The 12635-nt window shown below is 42.6% G+C and overlaps 1 protein-coding gene across 2 annotated transcripts; it reads right to left on the bottom strand.

Moving 5' to 3' along the window:
• Positions 1-5506: 5506 nt before the first annotated feature.
• On the bottom strand, positions 5507-6109 carry LOC308287873 (ubiquitin-conjugating enzyme E2 K-like; the record flags this gene model as incomplete). 2 transcript variants are annotated; one of them, XM_080729196.1, is made up of 2 exons in its annotated part: positions 5507-5710; positions 5894-6109. In XM_080729196.1, 2 exons carry the CDS (start codon positions 6107-6109, stop codon positions 5507-5509), a joined length of 420 nt encoding a protein of 139 aa, XP_080585322.1. The 2 variants fall into 2 exon arrangements, with proteins under 2 accessions (XP_080585322.1, XP_080585321.1); XM_080729195.1 differs by having other exon boundaries at positions 5507-5893; positions 6047-6109.
• Between the last annotated feature and the right edge of the window lie 6526 nt (positions 6110-12635).

The raw sequence follows: 12635 nt of genomic DNA, 5'->3' as shown, positions 1-12635 counted from the left end.
GTCAGCCGTCGGCACAAATAAACACTGGGTAACAGTTGTCGACATGGCCATGGGATCAGCGACTTCATCTCACAGAGAGATTGCTTGCTTGTAGGACTGTCTTCTAAAATTCGTTTATATGTTTTATATCACCAGTTAGCCTACTACTGTGGTGCGCTGGACTGGTGTCATGTACTTCCAATTGGGAGAAGTAGCAATTGGCGAACAGTTATTTATTGTCTCGCACCAGCGCACTGAGGCAGGGGTGAAAGTGAGACGGGACGGCCAGAACCGGCGCTCCGTTAAAACATTCGGAACACGGGACTGTAATCTAGGCTGACCTAGGATCAGATTCAGGTCCGTTATTAGCCGCGAGGCAGCGACATGAAGTATGGCTGTAACTGTGAGATGATGGTTATGCTGCTCTGGGATCAGATTTACAGCGGGAGGGGGGGGGCTTGGTGCGTGCGTGCATGCATGTGTGTGCGCTGTCGCCCGTCGGGAAAGAAAAGCAGAAAGAGAAAGCACTAGCCTACAAGTTAAACCATGAACTGTTAAACCATGAAAACAAACCGAAAATGACTTACCGCTGTTGATAGAAAATAGCCTAAAAGTATTCCTTTATCCCTGACTTTTGTTTCGATGTTATAGATTCCTTGGCACTACTTGTGCACTGCTGTGCCTGCTTGACGTGCCATTAATGTGAATATTAAGCCACAAGCGTTTCAGCCATGTTGATTATTAAATAATTAAAATAATAACGTGCGCTGCGCTGCATGTCTCGCTCATCATTCTGCACGTTTATGCGCCTGGAAAATAGCAGATCTACAAGCTCACAACGCGTCGCGGATGCAAGGTCAGTGTGAGCTTGTAGATCAGCGACACAGGTCAATTGATATGCAAATAGGCTTGTTTGTCTTGTCGAGGTGTGGGGGGTGCGAGACCCAAGACCACTGCAACAATGTTCCACACTGCGCTGTCGCGCGTCATTGAATTGTTACACCAACTTTCGTGCCTGAATTTATTGGCAACCACCATCAGCAATGTCGCATAGTTGATGACACTATGTGCATACCGCCACCTATAGGACCGGGCTGTATAGTGCTAGTGATCTCCAGGGAGGCCAGAAGGTCTGCCAATGTGAATGCTGGCCAGCGTGAACCAGCAACCGGTTTCAGAATCAGTTCTAATCAAACGGATTGCAGTGTGAATCCGCCCTCTCTTACTTTTACTCTAACCCCTCTTTTCAATTCTCCTTTAACAAGGTGAGGTCCATTGAGATTGTTCTCTTGCTCTTTTTTCTTGTTCTTTTGTTCTATCCTGTCCACCCTTTTACTCCTACAATACCCTTCCTTCTCTCTCTCTCTCTCTCTCTCTCTCTCTCTCTCTCTCTCTCTCTCATGTCCCCTATCCTCTTGTGTGTTTGGTGATTTATTGGGAGTCAGAGTTAGGCAGCGAGTACAGGGACTCAGAAAGAGAGAGAAAAAAAAGAAATAATTTGGGAGCTGGCTGGGTAGCTTATATGAATTCAGTTTTTGTTTCAGGTTATCCTTAAATTCTATTTATCTGAAGATCAACTGATCGATGTTTTCAGCCTATATTTATTTGTGCATGTACAATATTTGATCACATTACTCCCTAAATTTGAATGGGTGTTTTATTTAACCTTCTGTGTTGCTATTTGGTTTGTTTTCATAGTTGAGAAGGGCATACTGTACTTCTACAGTTGCAGCTTAAAACAGAGACTGACTGAATTTATAGATCCTTATACTCAAATAATAATTCTCTTACAAGAGAAACAATTCGATTTATTGGAGTGAAAGTCAGAAGACATGATGATTCTCAAACCCTTGGCAACCCCCTTATAGTATCATTTAAAAATTTAAATAACGCATATTTAAAGCAGACAATGGTAGCCTTGAATTGGAATATTTCTTAGAAAACACCTTTACAATATTGTGATTCTTGGGGATATTATCTTATCAATGTAGTTTAAAAGCTACAGAAAAGTACTTCTGTACACATTTGTAAATGGAAGCATAGTCCATATTGTCACCAGAAAGAAAGAAAGAAAGAAAGAAAGAAAGAAAGAGTGAGAAACAAAAAAAAGAAAAACATTAAATATGCATGTCAAAGAGAACATGATGAAATCATGTTATCTACATGTTGGACATACACATGGCATAAGACCAATATAGTACATGAGATTAAAGCATAAGGTGTGAAATTTATATCATGTACATTGGTACTGTATGCATGCATGTACAGTATTTGAGTTAAGTTAATTAGGGCTGGGATGCGATTAAAATGTTTAATCTAATTAATTACAGGCTCTGTGATTAATTAATCGCATTTTAATCGCACATCAATATTTGACCCGAGAAGCATTTTTTTCAAGTAATACACATTTTGTTGTATGAGGGAATCAACAAGTGAGTTTTTTTAATCTAAATTTCGCATCCACTGGGCCAAGCAAAGCGCTCTGATCGGCTACTTCTCCCTTTGCGCTTGTTGTCTCTTCTTGGTTGGTGCATCGCTATGATCAGTTTGCCCGAAAATGAAGGTTCTGTGGTGCAAAAACTAAGTGCGATTAAAATGCGTTAATATTTTTAATCGCGTTAATTTTCTGTAATTAATTAATCGCAAATGTTTTAATACTGTGCTTTTATTGGTTCATTTGTGCACTGTCATGGCTTTGTGATTGTTACCACTTGACCGTTATCTGTATTCGAATAAGATGAATTGTGACACTGGTCTAAAATGCTTTATTTATTTCCTTTATGCCTGCTTCTTCTCTGAGTTCTTTATCTCATTTTATATCATGCTGTCCTCGATCGTTTCCTCTCACTCGCTCTGGTCGGGCCCTGTTTCAATCACACTGCTTAAAAGACATGTGAGAAGCTCCACTGTTTGAACAAACTGTCTTTGGTCCTTTAAAGCGTGATGTTCAAGCACCTCTGATGGCTCAGCACATCTCTCATTGTGTCCCTGTGGTGGACAACGTACTGTGAAAGGAGATATAAAAGGAGATCTGCATGTGTGTCATGTTTGCACCGCTCACTTCGCACAGGTGCAATTTTTATTTTCTTTACCCACTTCTGCAATGGGTCTACACATACACACCTCCTGGTAATTTCCTTGGCTGATCTCAATGTCATGGCAGGAAGATGATAACCAGGTCTATGCATCTCTTTCACACAATGGAGACAACAGCAAATGTATTCTAACAACTTTTTATACCATTAGACAACAAGGCATGCACACCGACAGAAGTGGGCTTGGCGATAGCTGAGTGAGTGCCCACTGCCAAGTGGTCTGTTGGCCGCACTGTTGACTCAGCACCAGTCGAGTTGCATACTGATTGGGTTGAGTTGAGTTATACTGCAAGGGTCTTCAACAGGGGGTCCGGGACCCCTAGGGGGTCCTCAGAGTTACTACAGGGGGTCCTCCAAATCTTTGAGTGATAGAAAACCTTTTTATCTTCTTTTTTATATTAACCACTTGAACCCTAGTGTCTGATAACTTTAGCCAAAAATAGCCGGTCTACAAGCTCACAGATCTAGCTTGTAGATCTGCTGTTTTCGGAAAAGGGGTTTGGTGTAGAGGGGAAAAAGAGCAGACTACAGAGTGAAAGGTCAAGTTTATTAGGTATTGACGGTTCAAGTGGTTAAATATCTGAAAACACAAATTCACATGAATCCAAAATACACTGATGATTGTGCTGTCAAACAATGAAACTATGAAATCTATGAAAATGTTGTGGGGGTCCCTGCTTCATCTCTCTCTCAACTAAGGGGTCCTTGGCCTGAAAACGTTGAAGACACCTGTTATAATGACACAGTACTTGACAATAAATGTAGGCCGAATGGTTAACAGCAGTGTTGCTTTTCCACTGCTTTGCCTGTCTCACCTGGGGTGGATCTGTCCAATGAAGTGTCATTGTCAGAAGGGTGTTGAAAAAATAAATAAATAAATAAATAAAAAAACATGGATCAGGTTCTGATCGCCTCCAGCTGTACTGTGTGAATGAGTAAGAGCATCTTCAGACTCTGATGTTCAATGATACATATATCTCCTTCCAGGCACGCACACATAGACATCAAAGGGGGCTTGAACCCTTGCCCTTTTATCCGTCTGTAAAAAGTGCCCTCTCCAGACCATGAATGCAGTTTTTACTATGGCGAAAGAAATTGATAATGCTTAGTTCAGTATGGTGTCAAGCATCGAAGATTTTGAGCTTGGATGTATGCTATTTTCGATATTTTCACCAAAAGGCCCTTTTCGAAATGTCAGCCCCTGCCTCTCATTCTCTGCACTTCCCTGTCTCCTTCCACTTATACTGACCCTTTTGAGGGCCTCAAACAAACCTATGGTTATTGTTAGAGAGGCGATTGTTCCGTACAATAAAATCACATCAAATAAAAATATACGTCCAGAATCAGTCATGTGACTGTTAAAGCAGGGGTCTTCAACGGGGAGTCCTTAGAGATAATACAGGGAGTCCACCAAATATGTGTGATAGAAACTTTTTTCTCCCTTCTTATATTAACCACTTGAACCCTAGCATCCATATCCTTAGAACTTTAGCCAAACATAGCAGATCTACAAGCTGCGAGGTGTTGTGAGCTTGTAGATCGGCTATTTTCGTCAAAGATGTTTAGCGCAGAGGGGAAAAAGAGCAGACTAAGTACAGAGTGAAATGTCAGGTTTATTAAGTATTGACGGTTCAAGTGGACATGAATCCAAAATACAATGATTGTGCTGTCAAACAATGAAACTATATGGAATCTATAAAAAAGTTGTGGGGGTCCCTGCTTCATCTCTCTCTCAACTAAGGGGTCCTTGGCCTGAAAACGTTGAAGACCCCTGTGTTAAAGAACTGGAAGATCCTTTTAGTATTGGTATAGTTCTCTCTATAGGACAGGTGCCAGTAAGGAGAAGCAGGGGTTGTTTATTGGCCCCTCACTGTTATGAAACATTTTGGGGCAGATCATACTCTGTGTTCTGACTTCCAGTTTATGAAATTAAAGTTATAAAAAGGAAAAACACGCACACAACAACAACAACAACAAAAAAGATTGGTCCAGTGGTTCGCGAGATCAGACCCAAACTCCCACACACTAATCTTTCACAACAGCATCAGAGATGGGTCGATTGGCTCTGACGTCACCTGAATCCAAATGAAGCATTCACCTGCCATCTACCCAATTTATTGTTTCCACGATATAGGTCTGCATGCTATCACACCCAGGCATACCATATTGATAAAAACAGATCATAACCTGCTCCCTACCCCTGACGGCACACCTACCTTGGACATTTTTTCAATTTTTGCTGAGTTTACATGGTCCCCATTATGCGTCATGTAACTCGGGTATCCAGTGCGTTGACCCAGTGACACTAATGGGGTCCTGGCCAAGTCAGTATTTAACAAGTTGGGAGTGAGAATGTGCTTAATGGGCATTTCAATGTAATGGAAAGCAAGGGTGAAAGGGTTTTGGGAAGGGTTTTGTAGTCTGGCTAGGACTCAGTTGCTGAGGAGCATCTCTGTCGCTGTTTTCACATCCCAAGATTTTGAAGACAAGGCCGCTATTACTGTGTTCTTTTCAAAGCCCATAGCACAGAGTTTGTCTATTTTCTGTGTGTAGTCGGGAATGGAACCAGGGGAGTCTGCGTACACGTGAGACCACAGCCTTGCCGTCTGATAGAACATCTCTGGGTTCTGCTTGTACTGGCCAGCTACGACTGCATCCTGTGGGTCGTCTGGTTCAGCTGCAGCAAGGAGCGCTTGTAGAGATAACAGCACTGTCCTCAGAGACATGGCAGCCGTCCACTGGTTCTTTAAAATGTCCAGACATATTGCTCCAGTCACAGAGCTGATGTTTGGGTGCCAAATCTTAGTTATGAACCTCACCTTTGGTGGGTTAAATGGATAGGTTTTGGGGATTTGTATTTCGAGCTGGTACCTTCCACCTTCGTATGGAGTGTCTGGTGGACCCGCAAACTCCCCTCTCAGATCAGTGAAATTTTCATCCACTAAATCTACCTTTATCTGGTTTTTACTGGTCTCTTCACTTTTAAGAACGTCTTTGATCTCCCGTTTGATCCTCTGCACCACAATGTTAGCCATGTCTTCTCTCCTCTCCTAGAATATAATTCTCCCTCCCCGTTGTTTGTGGAGGATCTTCACTGCTGCCTTTCTCTGGGATCACAAAGTGCCGGTATCTGCCTACGTTCTCCCTGATTACGCCTCAAAACAGCTGACCTTGAAAAAGCTAATTAAGTTGTATGCACCACGTAAGTCTCTTAGACAGTTTTCAGCTGCGTTATGAAATGAACAGACTAATGAATGATGACACCATGAAATACTTGTAGGATGACATCATGCGATATACGTATGATAATGTAATTAGTGTGGTTGCCACACTATAGTACTTAGCCGACTTTATTATTTCTTTCCACCTTTCCGGATGAACTTTACTTTGCCCCGCTACTCCTCCCACAGTTTAGGTGGCACGCACTTAGGCCATTATGTAAAATCGACTGGCTTCATTGGGACTTGTCTGGGTGCATTTTGCTAAAGAGATATGTTAGTTTAATTTATATTAATTTATTGTGAATTAATTGTTATTAAGACAAAATACATTTCCCAGCTAATTCCTCGTGACTCGCGTCAGGGCAACCACACTTGCAATTTCCCACAATTGCATCTTTCTAGTTAGTGTGGTTGCCCAACAGGGCAACACATTATAGTCCTGGGGAAACTGTATTTACTTCTAGGGTAACTTTTCCGCTGAATCAATGGGAATGGGAATCAATAGGGAATCAATGGGATAGGGAATCAATAGGGAATGGGAATCAGTAGGGAATCAATGGGAGTGGGAATCAACAGGGAATCAATTGGTCGAACTTCACATGACAGTTAGCTTACTGCAGAATATAGTCACGTCAGCAACACTTGCAATTTCCAATTGCATCTTGTCTAGTTGTGGGCTCGCCTGAATGGCGAGAACGCTATGTATCTTCATTATTTATTTACCAAATTCCGCCACGACAGTTAAAAATGCAGGACCCTTAGCCAATGAGGTGCAATTGAGGTGCGTAAAAACATCTGGGAGTGGTGTTAGTTGGAGTATTGGTTGAGCTTCACATGACAGTTAACACACTGCAGAATATACCGGTAGTCACGAGCGAGCCCACACTGTTTCGTAGGAACAGTATTTGTAGTTGTGGGAGCTCGCCTGAAAGGCGAGAACACTATCTTATGTTCATTATTTATATAGCGAGTTCCGTCACAGACAGTACAAAGGCAGGGCCCTTAGCCAATGAGGTGCAATACACTGTTTGTCAAATCCCGCCCCATTCTGCTCTGTTACTAAGTAGTACAACATACCCAGGGCAGATTGTTTTTATAGTGGCAGTGAATGGGGGGAGGGGGTATTTTCATTGCCTCATTATTGCTATTAAAGTACCAAAGGAAAAACATCTAGGTGATATTAATAAAAAGGGAAGACAAAGGTGCAGTAGTTACATTGCAAAACAGGGGGTTTCCCCCGAAAATATATGTTTTAATTTAACCTTAAGTTCTGTTCGGGTCATTTTGACCCGTTTTACATTTTCATTTGAAAAAAAAAGGTAGAAGTTTAATTTGTTTCCACCTGAAACTCACTGGCCTTAAAGATTCTTCTGAGATGAACGTGTAAAAAAAATATTTTTGCACTACACCCATGCTACACCCCCCTCATATTTTTTGAACCTTAAGTGCTGTTCGGGTCATTTTGACCCGGAAGCACATAATTATGCACAGAAATACACAGTATTGTGCCAAAACACAGACACACAGCCCCCCCCCCCTTCTAACACCCCCTTCCGAAGCCCCCCTGTCTGATTTTCATTTTTTCCTATAAGCATGAGCAATATTGCCCAGTATTAAAAAAAGTAGTTTTTTTACATGAATTCCAGCTAAATCAGTAAAAACGCCTAGCTCGTTCAGTGTTTAATGTGATATAGCAAAGCAGAAATGCAAACATTTACCATATATATCATATGAATTGTTTGGTATTGAGTCAAAGTCAATGTATCATGATGATCTGTTAAGTTAAAATTTATATTAGTGTTGTTTTTTTTAAACCAAATATCCCCCGGGTCAAAATGACCCGAACAGAACGAAGGTGTAGTGAATCTGAACAGAACTTAAGGGTTAATCCCAGTGGGACAGAATCACCATGGCAGATTGTTTTTACATTGGAAATGAATGGGGGGAAAAAGATTTATCATAGCCTCATTATTGCTATTTAAAGTACCAAAAGAGAAACATCTACTTGATATTAATAAAAAGGGAAGACCAAAGTACAGTAGTTACATTGCAAAACAGGGGTTTTCCCCCAAAAATACATGTTTTAATTAGTTTAATCCTCTGAAAACATTGGAGGAGAGTTACAGAGAGAGAAAGCGCAGTGCATCTTGGGAAGGAATTCTGTCAGCCAGCCTATAAATCCACTGCAAAATAGCCTGGCTGTCGTAATTCTGCCCATGTAACATATACTGTATGTACCCAATCGAAACTCTTAGTTACATTGATATTGTTCATGTGAACTAGTCTGTTGAAGCTTATTCATTATAATGATCGAAATCGCTATGGTCGCGCGGGGCCGTACTGCACGCTCGCTGTGCTCCGCAGTGCGCACCGTGCTGAAAGACTGAAGCAACATTCTCCCACTGCACAACTCCACCCCCGATAGCAAAAAGTGAATGATTTTTTCTGGTTGGCCAGTCAGGGAGTCTCAGGGACCAATCAGAAGGCTGACAAACGGTCTATTGAGGTGTGGAAAATCTGGGAGTGGTGTTAGCTGGAGTATTGGTTGCGCTTCACATGACAGCACGCTGCAGAATATAGTCACGAGCTAGACCACACTGTTTCGTAGGAACAGTGTATTTCTAGTTATTAAATAGAATCGTCCGACCAATTGACTTAACTTAACTGGACTCCACCAACTGCACAACAGCCTCTGAACTTCACACAACATCACACGACACTTAGTCTGTTCCTCTGGCACCACCATCAGCCACATATCCGGAATTGACCTCACCTCCAAAGTGTCTGACCACCTGGCCATCACCTTCCATATGGACCCCCACCATCCACAACGACATCTATAAACAACACCTGCGGCTCTACAACCAGTAAGACTCCCTAATCAGGAGATAAGAGACCGTCAGGACGCATGTATACTCTGCTTTGTGTGATTTTGGGGCAAAATCTGCAGGAGCAGTGTCCAAAAATGTGTTTTGCAAGAATCGGCCTCATGGTGGCGCTAGAAGAGGGCCATGTGAGAAATGAGGGGTGGAGGTTGTGGTTTGGCAGCCAAGGCGTGCCAGCCATGGCAGAGATACCGGTATGAGTAGGGGAAAAGTGTGACATGACTGACAGACTGACTGACTGACAGCCGGTGGAGGTTTTGATAGTAACTGCGACCTGACGGTCGCAATAACACCCTCAACACCACTCGCTCCTCCCACTATTCTGGAATCATCAAAGTTCTCTTCTCCACCATCAATAAACTCCTCAAACCCATGGACACCAACTCACGCTCCTTCACTGTGGACAAATGGAATAACTTCCTCACTTCCTCACATTTTTCCATGAAACAATTAACGCCATTCACAACCAGCTGACTCCTTTTCCACATTTCAGGAAATTACCCCTTCTGACCTCTCCTCTGTTATTGCTGGCATGAAGTCTTCAACCTGCTCCTTGGACCCCCTTCCCACCTTCCTCCTTAAAGACTGCCTCCCCACTCATCACAAAAAAACAGTAAATGCTTCCCTCTCCTCTGGTTCTGTCCCCCCTCCCCTCAAACTTGCCGCTATCACATCCTCATCCTCCTTGACCTCGGTGGTGCTTTTGACACCATCAACCACTCCATACTCCTCTCATGCCTTCAGTCCACCCTTGGAATAACCGGTACTGCCCTCTCATGGTTCACATCCTACCTTTCTGACATTTATCTCCATAAATAACTCCAAATCCATTACATCCTCTGTCACGCACGGTGTCCCCCAGGGCTCAGTGCTCCACCCCCTCCTGTTCATTATTTACATTGTCCCACTTGGACAAATCCTCCGCCGCCATGGCCTCCATTTTCACTGTTACGCCGACAACACTCAGCTTTACCTCCCCTCCAAAACCATCACTGCTACCACCCACTCCACTCTCACCACCTGCCTGACTGATATTAAAACCTGAATGCAAAAAAACTTCCTCAAACTCAAGTGCAATAAATCTGAAATTCTCATTATTGGTCCCGACGCCCTCACCCGTTCCACCATAAACTTCTCCCTCAATAGTGATGGCTCCATTACTGTATATACAGTATCTGAGCAGAGACACTCATCCATGCCTTCATCACACATCCATACTCGATTATTGCAATAGCCTTCTCTACGGGGCCACCTCCAAAGTTCTCAAGAAACAGCAATGTAAAACTCTCCCGTTCAAGAGACCACATCACCCCAGTTCTCCACGACCAAAAACGCACCTGGGGTGGCAGAGCTTTTTCAGTTGCAGCCCCCACCCTAGATGGAACCCACTCCCACCTCACCCGCCCCCACCCTTGCCGTGTTCAAAGCCTCCCTCAAAACCCAACTCTTTAGACTTGCTTTCCCTTCCTTCTACTATCCCTCTCAGCCATTTTAAATTTGTTCTGTCATTTTTTAGCATTTTATTTTTATTTTTTTAATTCATTTTTTATTTTGTTTTGTAAAGCGACTTTGAGTACCTAGAAAAGCGCTATATAAGTTTGATGTATTATTATTATTATGATTATAAGCGACATGCGTGTGTGTGTCCCCCGCCCCCAAACATTAAATAACCAATACAACACTGACTATAACTTAGTGTAGGGTGACCATATTCTGAATCCCCAAAAAGAGGACACTCTCCCCGGCATACCACACGCACGCACGCACACACTCACGCACGCACGCACACACACATATTAGCCCAAAATAATCATATTTAAACAAGAGACCCCTCCACCCTAACGAGCACAAACAGTTGAGGCATTACATTTTGTATAACATGGTTCTATTGAGAAAATAGCAGATCTACATGCTTGGTAGATCGGCTATTTTCACAATTTCTGCCTCTAATATTTGTTTAATTTGCCATTTTAGAGGTACTAAAAGGTACTAAAAAGACTAGGGATGCGGTATCGGTACTCGTGGTATCGGTACTCGACCCGATACAACCCTATTTTGCTGTACTCGTACTCGCCAGATACTTCTCACGGCAGCGCCCGATACTCTGCTGGGGTGTCACAAGGGGGAGAAAAGTGGGACTGAGTTACTAGGGCTCAAGGTGAAAGCCAGGGCCTTAATTATTTTATACTTTTGCTATTGAAAAATAGCAGATATGCAAGCTCACAGTGCCGCACTGCGAACGAGGCACCAGTGCTCCAACGATACAGCTGCGACCACTTAAAGGCATCAGCATCACGGCATGCCTTGTTGCGCTAAACTTACCTCTAAAGTTGAATCTCTTTCATATATCCTTCACCACCTCACGCAAATTGCAAAGTATAGGCTACTGTAGGTAAGTTAAACTTCCCACTAGAAAGCTGTGTGTGTGTTTGTTTGTTTGTCTCTGGCCTGTCGCTCTTGTCTTGCAAGCTCGCTCTCTCGGTGAAGTGTGTGTCTGTCTGCAGGGACGTGCAGAGAAATTTTAGAGAGGCAGGGGCTGATATTTCTAGAAGGCCTTTTGGTGGACAATTCTCTTGAATGCAGCCTTCAGTTATGGTATGGAAAGGGCCCGGGGACATTTGCATTTTTTACCATAGTAAAAAAATGCATTCATGGACACTTTTTACAGACTGATCTGGCAGGGGCTCAAGCCCCCGTTGATGTCAAATTGTCAATGTGTGTACGTGCCTGCCTGCCAGTGTAGCACAGCTGAAAAAAGACGATTGATTGAAGAGAATAGAGATTCTGTGGGCTTCGCCACCTAGTGGTGGAGGAAATTACCTCTGGGAACTCAGATTGCTGTGGGCTAAATCAATGAATGCATTTCTGAGAATACCAGAAAAAAATAATAATTTGACATTATGTTATAGTTGCGGAAATTGGATAATATATTTTTTTAGAGGGAAAAAAAAAAGCGTAATTTAAATACATTTTGTATTATTAATTGTACTCGTATCGGTACTCGGTATCGGCGAGTACTCAACATGAAGTACTTGTACTCGTACTCGGTCAGCAAAAAAGTGGTATCGGGACATCCCTAAAAAAGACCCTACATTATCACTTTAGAAATGTGCATATACCTACTGTTGAGTGAGAAAACAATGTTGCACATTAAGTTAATCACCTGGGGACCCCTCAAAATAATTTGGGGACCCCCCCTGGGGTCCCGACCCACAGGTTGAGAACCACTGCCCTATACCACTAATATCATTATGTATTTATTTTTGAGGGGGTTCCAAATTGACCCTTTACAGATCCACTGATTTAAAGTGCTCTTGACTCCTGTATTAACGTTCAGCTTTGTATTACAAAGAAACTAAATGAAATATCTCTATTGGTTTCTTCAAACCACCGTATCTTCAGCTTTACAAGGTTGTACAACATATTCTGTCAATTTAGTTAGCAGAAGAGCTCTC

This window comes from Nannobrachium achirus (assembly GCF_963921795.1).
Source record: "Nannobrachium achirus genome assembly, chromosome: 7".
NCBI lineage: Eukaryota > Metazoa > Chordata > Actinopteri > Myctophiformes > Myctophidae > Nannobrachium > Nannobrachium achirus.
The sequence above is the reverse complement of the archived record's forward strand: the minus strand, read 5'-3'. Positions and strand labels throughout refer to the sequence as shown.